Raw genomic sequence first — 18,217 nt, forward strand, 5'->3', positions numbered from 1 at the left:
AATCCAATTCTTTCAGCTTCTCAGTAAAATTCCAAGTGTCTGCAATAAGCAGCTAACAGCTCCGCAGTTATGACAACATGGGATGTGGGAAACATTGTTTCAAATCCCTGTTCTGTCTGATTCAATCCAGAGATTTGATTTCAGGCCTTCCTGAATCCCATGTGAAGCTATCACCTTTACAGGAGCGAAGAGGCCTTCTTCAAACATTCTTTTTGAAAAACAGGACATTTCTGACAAAGTCTTTCTGACCCATTCCTACTTCATAACAATAAGAAAAGAAAACCAAAGCCTGATTCAGGATTAGAAACTGGATATTCACCGCATTTCAGCTACAGTTCATCACTTTGAAATCAAGCCTAGTGTTGTTAAAACAGACCCCACCTTAGCAAATACCAGAAGTGACAGTTTTAACACCAACCCATACAGTATATTATTCTTTTTGTGATTAGGAGAGTGGCCTGGAAAGTATCAGACATTTCATTCACGTTGCAAAACAAGAAAACCAGTGCTGAGAGGAGGTCAGGGTAAGCACCGTCTCCAAAACAATTAGAGTCCTGGCCTTGGGGGGCCCCAGGGATCAAGAAACCCTGGTAATGGAATTTGTTGGTTTCAAACAAGCACGTATTGTAACTACAGTTTCAGACTCTAATCTAACTGCTATCAATGTCAATGGAAAGACTCCTACTGATTCAGGAATCAGGCCCTTCATGCTGCTTGCTACTCAGCAATTCATTTCTTGTGTGCATTTTGCGGTACAGAGCAATTGACAAGTCAGGTATTTTACTGCTACAGCCTGAGCAATTACAGGGGAGAGGGTTAAAGTCCATATACTTTGATGGTGTTGAAATATAGCCCTTTCTAACAAATGCCCATATTCTGTATCTCATCTGTTACAGGTACGTTCACATATGTTAACATACAGACCTGGACATCAATCCTATGATTAGTAAGAAAAATGAAAATAACCAGATGTTTATTTCTAAAAGTTCATGTTGACCTAAAACATTCCATTCAATAATTTATGATAGAGCTAAACATAAATATTTCTAAGAGGAAATATAATCTCCAGCCTCTGCAAGGCACTTTAGGCTTCCCAGAATAGAAACTGTTATTCTAGAAACATAGTATGAGTTACTTGTGGATAAACTGCAATTTCCCCTCTTGTGAATTTTATTGTTTCCCATTTGTTCCCAGCAGCAGTGGGAAGGTCCAAAGCAGTAGGAACTGAAGTCAAGAGCATTCTCTGCTAGATTCTGTATTTCCCACAAAACTTTTCAATGAATAAACCCAGCTATGTAACACATTCAGGAATATACTTCTAGAGCATATCCTCTGATCAAGAGGTTAAATATAGTCCTAGGAAAAGAGTTATCAGGATTTAGCTTTAAATCTGCCCACATCAACAATTAAATATTTTCCTCTTGTTGAATTAGAAACTACTCCTTAGAGGTAAATGAAATGACAGCTTTTCAAGTATGGATTAACAGAAAGCTAATTATTGCATGAGTGTCACCACAGATGATAATAGTTCTTTAAAATCCAGACAACATGGACAGAGTTATACCGAAACTGTACAATCTGGGGCCTGGAGCACTTTCCCTATGAAGACAGGCTGAGAGAGTTTGGGTTGTTCGGCCTAGAGAAGAGAAGGCTTTGGGCACAACTTACAGCACCTTCCAGTACTTAAAGGGAGCCTCTAAGGGAGCTGGAGAGGGCTTTTTACAGAGGCACATAGAGATAGGGCATGGCTTTTAATGGTTTTAAACTGAAAGAGAGGGGTCTAAATTAGACATTAGGAAGAAATTCTTGACTGTGAGGATGACAAGACACTGGAACAGATTGCTCAGAGAGGTTGTGGAAGTCCCATTCCTGGAAGTGTTCAAGGCCAGGCTGAATAGGGTTTTGAGCAACCTAATCTAGTGACAGGAGGGTTGGAACAACATTACCCTTGAGGTCCTATGGATTCTATAAAAAGTAGTTTTAGTCATAGATCTCAGAGATTCTCATCTGAGAAAAATGCGAGAATACCCATAGATTATCCCCTTTATGTTTATCCCTTTAGGGTTTGTAATCAGTGTATGTTAACTATTTTTCTTCTGCATTTTGCATTCTGGGTTCAAATTGTTTTTTCAAATGAACTGTGTAGCTGGCAATTGTTAATAAATCATGTTATGTGAAGTAACAGGAAGGCAGACATTTTACCACTCTTGACACATGTTACATAAAACCTGGTTGGTGATCCCCATGAAAGTTATACTTCAACTTAAGACAAAGCAATGCAGGAGCAAGTAAGTTACATAGAGCTCAGCAAGATGTGGTAATTGGGTTTTTTCCAATTCTGCTGACTTTCTTTCAAAAGTGAAACTTTTCTTGTCATGTACTGGAGTGATTTGCTCAGAAATTCAAAAAGGCAGATGTGTCTTAATGTTTTATCTTACATTCCCATGTCTCCAAATACGCTCTCAGGAAAATGGAAATACCTCGTTTTACAGTATCTATAAATAAAATACTGAAATGCAGAAACCCAGATCCAAAATAAGCAGCACTGACTAAGGAAGTAATGCTAAAGGTCAAATAGAAGGAAGAATGTTACTTCCTTCTCAAAAATGACTGGAGCTGAGGCAGGTGAAGAGAATAAGAGACATACTCATACATTTCTCCATTCAGACATATAATACCCCACAATGCCAAAATAAGGTTATCATTCTTATTAAATGTAAATATTTAAACTACTGCAAAACATGGGCCTACTGATAAGGGCATATTTGTATGTAAATAATAAATTCTTGAATTTAAATATCCACATTATGAAGATGTCACAGATATATTCCAAATATACACCACGGAATTCACGTAATAGAGGCCTGAAGCTGTGGAATTAGATCATTACAAAATAATGATCCATGCACTGTTTGTTTCTGAAATAACTCCTACTACAAAATTCAACAAGTGTCTCTCAAACAGCCTCAGGGACGGAATGATTTCAGAGGTCTCTGAAAAGCCCTTGAGCAAATTCTGCCATACTGAAGCTCAAGTGTCCTGTGTACAGGGATACACAAATCACAGACAGTGTATGATGGTGTAAAGAACTTACACTAGTCTTTTGTCTGGCTTTAACAGCTTGTTGGAAAATTCACTGATGATTAACAGAAAGCCCAAGTTAGGAGGCAAGCATTTTCCATCTACTCCAGTAGCTCCTTGAAAAGCAAATTCAATCCCTTCCCTATTGGAAGAAAAGAAAAAAAAAAGAAAAAAAAACCAGAGTAATAAACAGTTAAAATAGACAACTAACAAAAGCAATGACCACAGACAATGTGATGTTACATGGCACATACTTGTGTATCATGGCTATAGATTCTCTAGATTTCACTTGGTCCCAACCAAATGTTAGTGAAAAGCGACGAGCAAGTTCTTTGATGTTTGTAAAGGAAGCAGAGGAGAAGTCCACACCACTACTGCTGTCTTGGCTTTCTGCATGTGTCTGAAACAGCTGCAAGAGAAGTCTCAGATAAGCAAACATAGGTAATCCTACAGACAAACAGCACCAGGAAGACAGAGAGATGTGCACAGCAAGCAACAGTTGCCTTACAAAGACAGAAGTCTTACAAAAGAGCAGGTGAGTCAATTGTTTTTGAAGCACATGAATGAACAACAACAAGCAACTTGACACAAAAGACACAGGTGAGCTCAACAGGCACAAATCAAAAAAAAAAAAAAAAATGAAAATAAAAAATGATGTGCATAAACAAAGAAGCAATTCCTGAAGATGATGGTTCCACTGACCCCATCTCCTCTTGGGACTTCTGAACCAAGACCCAGAAGCCTAATTTGCCTGAGAGGCTTTCAGAGTAGCAGAATATAGTATATAGTAATTGAATATAGTATATAGTAATAGAATATAGAATATAGTAATTGAAGTTGGATCAGGGGTTGGACTTGATGATCTTGGAGGTCTTTTCCAACCCAATCTATTCTATGATGATTCTATGATTCTATGATTCAGAAGGCTACAAAGCAGCAAGTCTGACAGCAGCATAGTCCAATTTCTGAGAGTGGGTCAAAAGCACAACATGAGCCCAATTAAATATGCTTTGGGGTTTTTTCCTAACAGAATATGGAAGCAGCTTGTTCTCTTCAACCTGTTAACTTTCAAGGTCAAGCAAAGGCCAAAAAGGGCCTGTTGTCTATGTGATACCTAAACACAAAGTCCTGACTATGTCAGCAGAATATATGTAGCCAAATGCTGCTTAGCCTCATCTAAGCTCAGATTTCAAGGGCTAGTTCACAGATCTAAGCCCTGGCAATGCGTGTGAAATAACCAAAGCTCATGTATCAGTACCCTCTGGTAGGAGCCTGCTCTCTGGATTACAGCACAACTCCAGGCTACGAGCAGCTCTTGCCATGGGCAGAGCAGGCAAAAGCAGCTGTTAAAATAGCTAACTGGCTATCAGTCAGCAGCTGCAAGCCACAGCAACTCAGACCCCCCGGAAGAGCTGCAACCCACTTTTCTCCAGAAAAAAAGTGCTGAAAATACAGGGGGTTGGAGCTGACCAGCCACAGGCACATCTGTGGTTCCTCAAATTCAACAGAAATTAGGATAATCCATAAAACACAGCACAGTATCCTTAGCATTTGTTAAGGTTAAAAGAATACCTACCATATCCCAAGAAACACTTCAGTTCTAACATACTTGAAGATTAAAATCATGACCAAAAAAATCAAGCACAAAATTACCTTTTAAAATTGATGTAATGAATTTAAAGGAGTTTTATTTATGACATGCAAAAACAACATACACATAGAAAGTGCAGGAAAGGAAATAATTTCTTTCACTAGGTTTTCTAATGATTAGGAATAATTATGGCATGGTAGGTAAAAATCTTCACTGTGAATACAACTGCCATAAGAGCCCTAGTAACTTACTTTAATCTTAACCTTACCTGCTGCAGACAAAGAATCAGTGTCTTGGCACTCTGCATTTTGTTATTGTGCCTCATCTTGCTTAACATTTCTTTAATTATGTCTCCAAAATCATTGTAGGTCTAGCAATAGCAACAAAACAAATGAGAATTATCATTCCCCTTCTTTAGCACTGGAAGCACACAAAACATGTGGCTGTTCATGTGACACATGAAGTTCATAAAGCACTCCCAATATCCGAACATACAAGTTAGAAGATGAAAACTGGACTTCTTATATTATTTCATACGTAAACCAATGATACACTCCTTTAAGAGTAATGTGAGGATTAAAGTTTTACTGAAATTATTAAGTATTATTTATAACAAAAGAACAAAGCCTCTTTGGGAGAGAAAAAGAGAGTTTTCTGTATTTAACCAGTGTTTGCCAAGGAAGTAAAGAAAAAGATTCATATTCAGGTATTTCCAAAGCTCCGTTAGTTGACTCAGCGAAACTTCCCTCTTGAAACCCAATTTAGAGTGGCTGAAGCTCTACTAATTGTCTAAACCCTGGGACTCAGGTGAAATGTAGGCCACCTCTGTGTGAGCAGCATGAAGTAACTTGACCACTTCAGTGTGAGAAGCTCTGCATTTAAAACACTCCCCAGCCATACAATGCTTCTTTGCAGTGGCCTCTCTGGAGAATGTGAGGAGCAAACATATTTCTTTGCTCAATTTTCAGTAGCTTTGTCTGCAGTGAGGTATCTCTGTGGAGCCAAGGGAAGAGATTTGCCCCACTCCTGCTTGATTTTATAGCCCTTTTGTGATTATACAAGGATTCTGAGCCATAACACTATTAACAACACATCTTTCACACACACTGGAGTCACTTTCAAAAATTAAAGTGCACTGATAGGGAAAGCAACCTTATCTAAAACATTACCTTCACATAGTACTTATAGATCTCAGCAGCTGCAGTCATCTCTACCACATTATACACTATTAACTTGCAATATGCTGCAAGAAGACTCCGCTTTTTGTGCAAGTCATCCAGTTTGCAACTTTCATCCTTTTCCTCTTCTGTCAGGTCTAGGGAAACAAAAGCATTGAAGCTTTGTTCAATTACTTTTTTCAAGATATCTCAATTTAAATGACCAACTTTCATCTAAATAGCACAGACTCAGCTGTTCAGTCAACATGCTAAGCAACAGATGCCAGAGTTCATTCCTGTGCATATCAGAAAACAAAGGTTTATACCCATTTCAAAGCCTGCAGCTGATGACAGTGAAACAAAAGTTATTTCCACAATCTTCTACTCTGATCTTCATAGGGCCTTTGCATTTCTACTAGTCAGAATCTCCTTGTACAACACTACTCACAGCTACAGAATAGAACCAGAATGTAGAATAGCAGGCACAAACACAACAAATGGAAGTGACCAGAAAAATTGCAACCACACTTCTTTTTCCTATAATAAGACAGATGCTAGAAAAGTAGCAGATATAACTCATCAGAAACCCTACAAAAGTAGTCACACATAGTCAACAAGAGTTCAGAACGAGACTCTCCAAGTGGTTATCAACAGGACTAAAAGAAAAAAAGTCATTTAATAGCATTAAGAACATATTAAGTGTCTGGAACATGAGTTAACTACTATCTGGATAACTTGTGGAAAACAAATACTCTTATGAGTATTCCAACAATGCTACGAAGGTGCTTGGGGAGAGCTTCTTGCAGTAGGAGAGCTGATACGCTTTTCCTTGCTCCATGTGAAACCTATCAGCTGCCAAAAGACCTCAGTCTCTGGCCTATAATTTTGATGTGGACTATTTCTGCTTCTAGAATGACTATGGGCCTGGAAACAAACACAAGGCAAATGACTTATGAAGTATCTGCAAATTAGAGTTAAAACTAGAATGAAACAGCTGCCAGCTGTGCACACAGACATGCACACCCATAAGCATCACAAAATCCCTTGTTCAGAGAGGAATGTGCAATGGGATGAGAGGGATCTGTTGTGAGTAGAACTGAGAAATTGAAAGCGTCATAGAAAATGGGTTTGAAAAAGATCTCAGGCCATCTAACTGAAAACAGGAACAATTTTATCAGTTTCAGAAATGTAACATATGCAACTAGGATACTATAACCTACACTTGTGCCACCTTTTTTACTGCATGTCTCCCTTTACTAATACAGATTCTCTTCTACTATCTCCCTGTTGCAATTCTGGCCCATCAGCAGTTCTTGCATATACACTATGATCTGAAGAACTGTGGTGCCCAAACCTGAACACAGAACTCCATCTGAACAGCTGAAGGAAAGAGTTTGACAGAGAAATCTAGAATTTGTTTTTTAGAGCATGACACTTGAACTTGGCCTCAGAACCACAATGAATTAACAATCTATTTTCAAGACACTCCCAAAAGAAACCAGCCTTCATAATTACGACCTCTACACAGCTTCCAAATGTGTTTGAAAAAAGGCAACAGAGCAACAAATACTGTTTCCCACTGGTCTGAGAGCAGTCCTGAGAAAAGGACTTGGGGGTGTTGGTTGATAAGAAGCTCAACATGACACTGCAACATGTGCTTGGAGCTTAGAAAGCCAACCATGTGCTGGGCTGCATCAAAAGCAGCGTGGCCAGCAGGTCAAGGGAGGTGATTCTGTTTATCTACTCTGCTCTGGTGAGACCCCACCTGCAGGGCTGCATCCAGTTCTGGGGCTCCCACCATAAGAAGGATGTGGGGCTGCTGGAGCAAGACCAGGGGAGGGTCATGAAGATGATTACAGGGCTGGAGCACCCTGGCTATGGAGATAGGCTGAGAGAGTTGGGGGTTTCAGCCTGGAGAAGAGACCTTACAGCACCTTCCCAGTACCCAAAGACAAGAGCTGGAGAGGGACTTTGTACACAGGCATGTAGTGATAGGACAAGGGGAAATGGCTTTAAACTGAAAGAGGGCAGATTTATTCCTTAGGTATAGGAAGGAATTCTTGATTGTCAGGGTGGTGAGGCACTGGAACAGGTTAACCAGAGAATTCGTGAATGCCCTATCCCTGTTCAAGGCCAGGTTGGATGGGGCTCTGAGCAACCTGGTCTAGTGGAAGGTGTCCTGCCTATGCCGGGGGGGTTGGAACTAGGTGGTCTTTAAGGTCCCTTCCAACTCAAACTAGTCTATGATTCTGTAAAGTCTGCCCCACAGCCCCAAAATCAAAATCCACTAATCCTTTACTCTGATGGCTTCAAAGGGTCCACACACTGAGAGCCACACTGCAACACTGCAAGGCTTTCCTCTAATACCATCACCTGTACCACAAAACTCAGTCTACCAAATACTTTTACATTCTCACCCATTCCTGCATTGCTTCAACCCTTTTCATCCTACAAGTAAATAGGCAGCTATATCCCATGGTTAATCCACAGATCAATGGTACAGATCAATGAATAACAGGTCAGCCATTTTGTCTGTAAAGGGGCCCAACCAGAAAAAAAACCAAAGCAATCCACAAAACAACGACAACAACAAAAGAGGCCAGCCCCTTGTCCTGATACATTCACTGCAGATGACAAGTGATAGGAAAAGTGGTAGATTGTTTCTCTGGTGATGAAGATGCCTAACCTTTTCTTTCCTCTTCTTCGTCCAAAAAAACATGTTCCCGGATAAACAAAAACAGTTTTTCCTGAAGTGATGCGTTAGGAAGATAACCTAGAAGTCCAATTGCTTCTTCATTATTATTTGAATCCTGATGACTCAAAATCAGCAACCAGTCACAGAGTATCATGAAGGCCTGTATCAAGCAAACAAAACCAAAGAAGGATACTGTGTTACTTGCAATGCCAACTCCACTTTGCTTCTCCATCAAACACAACCTAGCTTCCATCCCACTTCTTCCTTGCAAACTAAATACTTCTTTTTGCCTCAGCTGTGGTGAAATGCTGCAGCTAAGCCCTTTCAAAATTTGTACCTTAGGATGCAGTGTATATATGCAAGCATCATACATGAACAAGACCTAAAGGTTTTCAAACTTCCATGGGAAAGAAGAGGAACTCCATTATGTTGGAATATCTCTCTTTTAACCCATGAATCACTGGACAATTTCTACAGATTTTTTAGGTACTATTCATAGCAAGACATTAATAAAGCAATGATAGCAACCAGTACACTGATCAGTCTAATCAGAAAACACAAGGACTATCACTCAGATTCAGGCCTTGATTCTGCAGATGGGCCCATGGAGACACAAATCTATCTATGCTTGACTAAAGCACAAACTTGTAGTATTTAACTAACATAACTTTAGTTTTCCGTTAAAATAAATAGTTAAGGACTGTTTTTTAAAAGAATTACTTTTCTTCTGAGACAAAAACATAGTGAAATTGGTAGAAGGAAATACGAGTATGAAAAGAAAGGCAGGCACTTAAAAGGAGATCTGAGGATGAATGCCAGTTAAGTGATAGAGAAACACAAACCTTTTCTCTTACATCTTTTTCCTTATGTTGGAGGAAGCACATGCAAATCTGACTGAAACGTCTCAGCTCCCTTCTTAGTGGAAAAAGAGTCTCCTAAAAACATATTGAGGAAAGGTGAAAGGATCAGCACGCGATTCAACAGAGAATTATAGAACAAAACAACAGTTGCATCTTTCTTCCACTTGTATTATTCCTTTAAGATAGCACAGCTGATGACATTATGAAAGAAGCTGACATCTCATGGCACAATATCTTACTAGCTATGAACAACTGCATCTGTCACACTTGCTGAAGCCAGTGGTATACAGCAAGTCACATACTCTTTGTTTTTCAGTCTGTAGGGTGGGCAGCATGTATTGCCTTATTTAATTCATCTTATCCTTATAAAGCAGTGGTAACAATGGAAGTAGAGTCATAAAAAACTCAGGTCTATCCCACCTAATCTTCAATGTACACTGCCTTCCGGAGTTGCTTTTCTCCCCCCCCTCTATTGACTACAGAGAGAATGGAGTTTAACTGTGGCACTCAGGAACTTAAGACACCTCTGTTTGCTAAGCTGAATCCAGCATCAGAGATTGTTTCCTAGAGCCACACAAAGGACCTTCTGATCCTCCACCAGGTCCCAGCTGCACTACACTGAGCTTTGAGCTCTCAATGTAAGAGGAATGCCCTTACAAGAGGGCTGGCTTTCATGCTGTGCAACTGTATATTTATAAGAAAGGGGATCCATTCCAGGACATGCTGAGGAGAACCAGAGGAGGGGCAATACATTGCTTTAACACTACTGGGGGAGGAGCGAGGGGGAAGTAACAATCCTAGAGCTGCTGTTCAGGAAATGGTTGGGTTTCTGGCTCCTGGAACTTCTCTCTCTGCCAACATCCAGATTTGGCCCTGCAGAGTGGGCCGTCACATTGTGCTCCCAATCAAAATCTGCTCCCATATGAAAGGCCAAATTAAAAAATGTGCTGCCCCATTACCAGTTAAGCTAACTGTGTCTGGAGTGAAAGGCAGAACGTATTAGAGCAGTGAGAGATGTGGACATCCACACAGGAATGGAATGGGACAGGAATAGACAGTGAATCAGTGTCCAAATGGGTAATCTCCCAGCTAGCGTTTCTCACACAAAACACATGTCCATGTCAGCGTCCTGTCCTGTATGCACAGGAGCACCAGGGAAGGGACAGAATGACAGAAGGAGCAGCACTCAGTGTAGTCAGAAATCACCATGAAAAGCAGTCCCATAGGTACACATTCACAAGCCAACCAATGCATAATAAGAGTTTTCCTTTTTGGTATCTTAAGCTAGACTGTCTTCTGAAATACCTGCCAGAGCTTGGCACTTTATAAAATCAATTACAAAAGTAAATTGTCAGCTGATGAGAAAAATTACCCCTTTCCTCAACCTTCTGCCAGAAATATGTAAATAAAAAGAAGAAAAAAAAAAAAAAGAAAAAAAAAAAAAAAAAAAAAAAAAAAAAAAAAAAAAAAGATATAAAGAAACAGGACTTCCTGGAGTTTTCACTGAATATTCTTTGTTGCTTAAAACAAGAAAATAACAAACTGTTTGGCAGCAAAACAAGTTCCTTATGTCCATCAAGCTCCTGGAATTCGATGCACATGTTTTGCAGTAAAAATAGAGGTAAACCATTGTTCACTTATTCTCCTGCAGACTAAAAAAGCATAAATACAATTTGGTTTCCTCAAGAAAACACACTAATTATCTTCTTATAAAGCCTGTTTTTTTCTGGCAATCTGAGAACAGGAAAAGTAACTTAAACTTCTAGAAGCACAACTCTGCGTTTCAAAGTTACATGACTGGCCAACCTTGGTAGAATTTTCTGAAACTGCAGATAGTTGCCACAGGAGAGAAAAATATGTGCACTGGAGAGCTGGCAGGATAATCTGAAAATAAAAACACATGTCCTTTATTTACGTGAAAGGCTCAACAGCAAAAAGCTTAGGACTAAACAAAGCATTCAAGCTTGACATTCTGCATGCTGCTTGCACGACCATTTCTCAACTGTACTTAGACCCTTAAAATAAACTTAATAGGTTTACACACAAGCAAACACTGCCCCCTGAGAAACTTCATTACTAAGGTGCTGCTTCTGCAGAACTTCTTTGACATCTTGATGAGTTCAAGGGAAAGTAACCCATGTACCAAAAGTGTGTTCATAAAGGCTAACTTCAGCTTAGGTTCTCATGATTTCTCTGCAGTCTTTGACGAAAGGCAGACTAGTCCAGAGGGCAATTCACAGCAGAAGCCAAATCTTGGGGCTCCAATGCTCCATCTAAAGAAATCCACCCTACCTACTGGCTGCAGCCTCTCTGCTCAACTAAATATCACCTTTCCCCAGAAAACCCTTCCAGTTCTCTCCTGAAAACAGGGAGAGAACTCCTAGAGTATTTCACCTTGTAAACCTAAAATATAGAACTCCACCTTAGCACAGACAAAGCTTGAGAAAATCAGATAACCCAAAGGCTGCAGTTAAGACAATTGGTAATTACAAACCATTACACCAAGAGTCAACATATGTAAGCAACAGGTCCAAAGTATTCCAATTTCTGGTTACAGGCAATCTTAAAAAGGGTCTTCATAGTCTCAACAATCTCATATGTACTGAAAATGAAACAGTGCAATCACTGGAAGTACTGAACATGACAAAGGATCAGTCCAGATGTCAGATGATTATCACAGTTCTGGACAATCTCAAAAATAAATTAATATAGAGGCATGAATTTACAGATTATGATAATTTTATACCAAAGGCAGCCTCAGTGTCCCAGATTGAGAAATGGAAACAATATCTTCCTGTCTCATAGGACATTGATATATAAGATTATTTAATATTTTCTATTTTTTGTGCTTTCATCAAGAAAAACGTTTTTCACTGTTAAATATTAACAACTCACCAGAACAGGCAAACTCCCATGTTCCATTTCAAACACCAGGAACCTTAAAGTCTTGTCATACAGATTCCACTTGGTGAGATCATGAGCACTGCAAGTGAAAAGGTAATTATAATGATACACTAAGCAAGAAATTAGGTCTCACCTGACCAAACAGGTTAAATATATCCTATTTTTTACTTCAGATGATGTAGAACAATAACATTAAACAACTAAATATTAATTATAAGGGTGGAAAAGTAAGTTTTTGTGATCTAACACTGCAACCTTGAGTATTCAAAACTCAGCATTAGACTTCTCTTTGCAAAAACGGAGCATTTCATTCCTGTGTGAAAAACCCTATTAAACCCAAAAAGCAATTCTCAATTTCCATGTGTAAGGTTGACATTTTAAGTATAAGGGAATGTAAATTGTGTAAATGAACATCTCACTTATGAAAAGCTGCTACTCTTCTCAAAGCAGAGTTCATCTGGGAAATTGCTCCTGCATCCATACGAAATCCTCCTTCCTAAATCATGAAAGTTGGGAAAGAGAAAGTAATTAGCCAGAGAAAGGAAAGGCCACTACTATGTTCTCTTCCCAACCAACCCACAAGCTTGAATCACTCTCTTCCAGCACTCCCCAGTACCTTCACCTTTGATCACCCTACTCATGTTGTCCTCTACAGTAAAAAGAAAACAATGTAACTGCACAGAAATTTTCTATAAGGAAACATCCCTGCCATTAATAACCCCATGGCAGCCTCCCTAGACTACAGTATTGCTAACACAGAGTAAAAACTAGCAATTAGGCTAACGTGGTCCTTCACACAGTTGTTAAGGATCTCTGGAAAGCTAACTGTTCACATGGTGCTGACCTTCTTTGCTTCCAGCTGCCAGATCACATTCAAAGATAGCTAAAAATATATGAAATACTTTCCCATAGATGCAATAGCTGTCGTTTCCACAAGTATACTACGTGATTCTGGGGGACGATATATACAACCAGGAATTAGAAGGGAGGGGTTCCAGGAGAAAAATCTCTTTATTTAGATATGGATCACACTACGGGGGAGTTGAAGAATCCCTGGTCTAGCACTTATCTTGTTTCTCATAAATACACATTCTCCCACATTGACATAGATCTCTATTTAAGGCCAATAAAATTAATTCAATCTGAGGTTAGGGGATTTTTCAGCTTGACACATTTTACAATATCCCAGTGTCCAATAAAAACCTGCCAGTGTTAACTCTCATACCATGGCATGACACCTGTTCCTGACGGCACAGTTGATCAGATCAGCTGCAGGCTTCTGTTGTTCAGTTCAGCCAGCAAGCTATTCATATCACCACCAGCTGTTTCTGCTTTTTAGACCTAATGAAAAACTTTGAGGGAGACTTTGCAGTCTTCCTTCAAGGGGAAAGTCATTATTTCAAAGACCCCCAAAGCTATGAAATCTGCACTACAGACTGCTGATTACTTTTTTTCCTCCCCCCTACAGCCAAAGTGACAGCACAAAGGGCATTTTGTGTACAGTCAAATATATAGAAGTACAGAAACATACCTTTTTGGGAACAATCTCATCACCTATAGATACACAGCACTTACTAGCTGATCTTGCCCATAGTTTCTTTGGCATAGTACTAGAGTAATACAAAGCAACTATAGAGTTTAGGTCCAGAATATCTGGTCTGGCACTTATTTTGTTTCTCCTAAGTACACATTATCCCACACTGACACAGATCAACAAAATAGTTCCAATCTGAGGTTAGGGGATTTTTTGGCTTGACACAATTTACAACATCAGTGTCCAATAAAAGCCTGCCAAAAGACATAAAATGCCCCGTTGCGGGTGCGGACTACCTTGTTTATAATTTTCCTCACTCTGTTCCTGCAAAAATACATCTGCTTCATTAAAATACGAACAACAAATCTTTCCAGAGGCGCAAACCCATCTTTCAAAGTTCTTCACCCTTCAAGCAGAAACAGCAGGCAGAGAATAGTTTCATAACCCCCTTCATTTTTCTTGTCTTCCTTTTTTTTTTTTCATAGTGAAACAGTCTGGTTACCTCCACAGTGAGTCACACTCACCTTTTGCCAGAAGCAATCTAGTAGCTGGTTAAGCTGTTCCGTCAACTCATCTATCAGTTGAGTTCGAGCACAATCCACCTGGCTATAAATGGCAATTTCTTCACTGCAGAGGATATAATAAGTCCTGGAGGAAGCCTCGAGGACAGACATGTCAGAGTGTTTGGCCACAATGTCTTTTACCTCTCTCAGCAAAGCATCCAAATGCTGCAGGTAATAAAAGGGGTATTGTAGGTAAATTGTACAGAAATCCACTTATGCTTTAAATCATTTCACTAAGCCCATATATCCCTGTAGGTCATATAACCAAGATGCAGTCTTATAACCAAATGCCAGTCTAAGGAGCAGAGGGGCAGGATTAGAGGCTACAACTTTTTTTTCTGCGTTTATAGTTCTTTTTCGTTATTATGTCTCTAGATCTTCCTAAAGAATGAAGCAACTGCTTTATGTGCAACTTCAGCAATACGTGTTTAACACTACATGAAGAAAAAGGAAGAGAATAAAATATGCCTTTTCAAAGAACAAGTGTGTCTCCAATGAAAGTTGTCTCCCTCAGGAGTGGAGGATGGAGAATGTTTCAGATCATGTCAGCAACTGGGGTCTTCACTCCTAGGAGGAAGAGGTAATTTCTGCTGTTCTGCTGACTCTCTCTCTTCCAGTTAACATTTTGTGCTGAAGTTAACCTAGGAGTGTTTGCCTAACATTACCTCCCTGTAAACATTCCTGCTTAAGAACACATTAAGCTATTTCAAAGATTTCATCTATCCATTTCTGACCATCCCTTTCCCATCAGCAGATATACTATCTCCATTCTTATCTTTCAGTTACTGTCATTCCCCAGCAGCTGGGAGTCAGCCCTCAAGTAGAATGAAACCTATTCTGTAGTAAACTCCTGGGAGACATCAAGTTAAGACACACGGTGTAACCCACCCTCTCTCCACCCAGCACTGAAAAAACCCAGGGCCGGGCCTACCACACGAAACCACAAATCATCACCCACCAGGGCCAGTCACAGCATATCAGAACTGACAAGCACTATAGCTTTTCTTTGACAGCCCCAAATAAAAAAATAAAGCCTGAATAATACCATTTCCCTTAAGGTATGAGACCATTTCTTTGTATTTCAGCAATCTCCTACTTGTTCCAAATCCCACTAAATTCTCGGTGTTGAATTTAGCATGAATTTAGCACATTCCACGTGAACCAATTACCCCAATTGCTATTTACCTTTTCTTGATGTCCCATACTGTAAACATCTAAATCATAATACTGAGGAATCTGCAGAAGATTTGCCACTTTTTGTGCATCTGTTGAATACTGCAGAGAAAAAAAACAGGATATGAGTATGCTGCAGGAATTTTAATGAAATATTTAACATGCATTCACAGAGCAGCTGTTAAGTTACCTTTGCCAAGAGCTGAGGAAGCACCATAATAAAGTGTTCAGTAATTTTGGTACAATCTTCCAATTGTATTTTCTTCTCTTTTACTGACAGAATCTGCAAATAAACGATTTTGTTTCAATTACAAAATCTCTGAGATTTGAGTAGAATTTTACATATAACCCAAGGTTAACTCACATGGCATTGTCTCAAGCATATCAAGCTAAGATACTTTTCCAGAGAAAACCAGATGCCTTTTTTTTTGTTTTGTTAACCTTAAAATAGATGCAAATCATTGTACAGCTATATCTCATGGATAAAATGCTCATCAGTTGTCAATAACAAGCTTCAAGTGGCTTTCCTCTAATGCTTATGTCCATCCACTTCTAACAAGATCTAGAGGTCAAAAGACACTGTCATTTCACAAAAATATGCTATTTTATTTCCTAAGATACATCTCCAACTAGGAACATGCTATCTGGCAAAGATCAAAAGGCAAAGAGAATGGGAATAAATAAGACTAAGATGCACTGACTTTTTTGGCTGCACCTCTGCCCACTGGAGGATGACCTTCAGCTGCTTCTCTAACCGTTGCGAGGATAATTTCAATGAGAGCACCTTCCTGGGCATCGCTCAGTGCTGTAAGTAAATCAGTCTCAGCATCACAAAAAAAAAAGTATTCAGATGAAGCAGCAGCCTATTCGTTATCTGAGCAATTGTTTCTAAACTAACATTACAAAAATACAGAATACTGAATAAAACAAATATGTTGACATAAATATTACATTGGCAGTGCACTGAGTTGCACCTGCTTTTGTGACACTTGGGGACCACAATCCAGGATTAAATGGTACGGCAATATGAAATGATCCTAAACTAGCTAAGGCAAGCTTCAAAAACAGTATGGAGAGATTAATTCAGAAACAACGTCCTCAGCTTACCCACCTTCTCCATCTTCTTCAGCATTTTTTAATAGAAGAGTTGTCATGCACTCCCAGTCCTTCAGGAACTTGCCTGCCCAGTCCCACAAGCTGTCTATAAGGTATGCAACGTGTTTGTGTAGCTAGGGATTAAAAACAGAAGCTTATAGAAGCAAACATACCAATAAAAGAAATACAGCTTCATATGTTCCTCTCCCCTTTTCCAATGACAAAGCTTTGTCAGTCTCACATATATTCACACAGAGTATTCTAACATATTTTGTTTGAGGCTAATCAATATTTAAACATGTCTTCAATCTGATACAAAGAAGGAAAATGGGGGGAAAAAAGCAGGAAAAGGCAGAAAAATATTTTCTCTTTTTAGGATATCTTTCCCTTGTAATTTAAATAATCTCCTTAAAACTAGCTTCTGTATTGCTCTTATATTGCTGAACATAACATCTAAAAATACAGCCATAGGACTAGAAACGAGTCATCTATGAAATTCTTTGCAGAAAGATTCAAAACTGCTGTGCCTGAGACACTTTGGCCAGATACAGGCCTGCACCCCTGCAGAAGCTAAACAGTGAAGCACAGCACTTAAGCTGATAAAACTTTAAATGGAGCATAAAGCATGGTACAACAAGCCACATACACCTGCAGAAAGACATGGACACAGACCAAAAAACCCTCACTCAGTCACATTGGTCTTTTAGGTTTGTTTTCAGAAACTGCTTCAGCACTGATCCTCTCCATTAGCACAGTTGTGAATTAGTTTTAATACAACAGAACAGAAATGCCTTAATCAAAAACTTAACCTAGGGAGCAAAAACATTCCAAACACCAAACATTTCAGAGCTCACCCCAAGAAACTGCTTTCAAAGGAAGCCAACACTTAATTTAACATGCAACACTGGGTTTCAAAGGCTTACTGCAGGGTCTGTTCTCCTCACCTCACTCTCCAGGAAAAAGTGTATTAATCTTTTCAACTGGTCAGTACTTGCCCCAAACTTTCTTCCTCCTTTGGGCTGAACTTCTTCATCTCCCTCATGAGTAAGCAGCCTGCCAACAGAAAAGGAAGTCAGTACAGTTCTGCCACGTTCTCCTTATACTCATTTGCCAACATAACACTAATTCTGTCAAGATCCCACGAACTGTATTCCTCCTAAGCGTCTACTTATTTACCCCAAATAACATTAGACTTTTTTACAAGATGAAAGAAAAAAGAGAGTAGATTGTTTTCCATTATCAGAGATCTGCTATCCCTGTGGATGCAGAGACTATTTCTGATAATTTCACAGGTACCCTGCCAACTTTCTGGACAATAGATGTAGATTCCACACAAGTGATGATATAATGAGGTAGGCATTTGCTCATGCTTGAAAAGGAGCTTGCTCTAGGCCAAATCTAAACCTCAGCAACAGAATAGAGATATTACTTCACAGCCATTAATCACATCACGGTACATCTTAGAACCGCAGCTTCTTAAAGAAAGCACCGTATCTTGTATTTATAAGAGGCAATTACCTTCATAAATATAATGGAAAATCTGTTCTTCCTTTTCTGTCTGCAG

The 18,217-nt window shown here is 39.3% G+C and overlaps 2 protein-coding genes across 4 annotated transcripts in view; one reads left to right on the forward strand and one right to left on the reverse strand.

Moving 5' to 3' along the window:
* The window catches only part of PPP2R3B (protein phosphatase 2 regulatory subunit B''beta), a 62,052-nt gene extending 56,056 nt beyond the window's left edge, over positions 1-5,996 (forward strand). The window contains exon 13 of the mRNA XM_027888104.1: positions 5,986-5,996. The gene's annotated coding sequence lies outside the window, so the exon portion shown is untranslated. The remainder of the gene's footprint in view (positions 1-5,985) is intronic.
* Positions 1-18,217, reverse strand: part of LOC114059540 (cohesin subunit SA-2-like) — a 57,440-nt gene that overhangs the window by 5,622 nt on the left and 33,601 nt on the right. For all 3 annotated transcript variants that reach the window (XM_027888100.1, XM_027888102.1, XM_027888101.1), the window contains 15 exons: positions 17,598-17,706; positions 16,670-16,787; positions 16,260-16,363; positions 15,749-15,841; positions 15,571-15,660; positions 14,347-14,550; positions 12,708-12,784; positions 12,280-12,367; positions 11,191-11,268; positions 9,367-9,459; positions 8,516-8,684; positions 5,842-5,987; positions 4,941-5,042; positions 3,336-3,490; positions 3,095-3,223 (listed from right to left, as the gene is read on the reverse strand). In XM_027888100.1, the coding sequence (XP_027743901.1) occupies positions 3,095-3,223; positions 3,336-3,490; positions 4,941-5,042; positions 5,842-5,987; positions 8,516-8,684; positions 9,367-9,459; positions 11,191-11,268; positions 12,280-12,367; positions 12,708-12,784; positions 14,347-14,550; positions 15,571-15,660; positions 15,749-15,841; positions 16,260-16,363; positions 16,670-16,787; positions 17,598-17,706 (1,755 nt within the window). The remainder of the gene's footprint in view (positions 1-3,094; positions 3,224-3,335; positions 3,491-4,940; positions 5,043-5,841; positions 5,988-8,515; positions 8,685-9,366; positions 9,460-11,190; positions 11,269-12,279; positions 12,368-12,707; positions 12,785-14,346; positions 14,551-15,570; positions 15,661-15,748; positions 15,842-16,259; positions 16,364-16,669; positions 16,788-17,597; positions 17,707-18,217) is intronic.

The sequence above is a fragment of the Empidonax traillii genome, unplaced genomic scaffold (genome assembly GCF_003031625.1).
Source record: "Empidonax traillii isolate 1590-97213 ecotype Southwest subspecies unplaced genomic scaffold, ASM303162v1 scaffold231:size1146757, whole genome shotgun sequence".
Classification (NCBI taxonomy): Eukaryota; Metazoa; Chordata; class Aves; order Passeriformes; family Tyrannidae; genus Empidonax; species Empidonax traillii.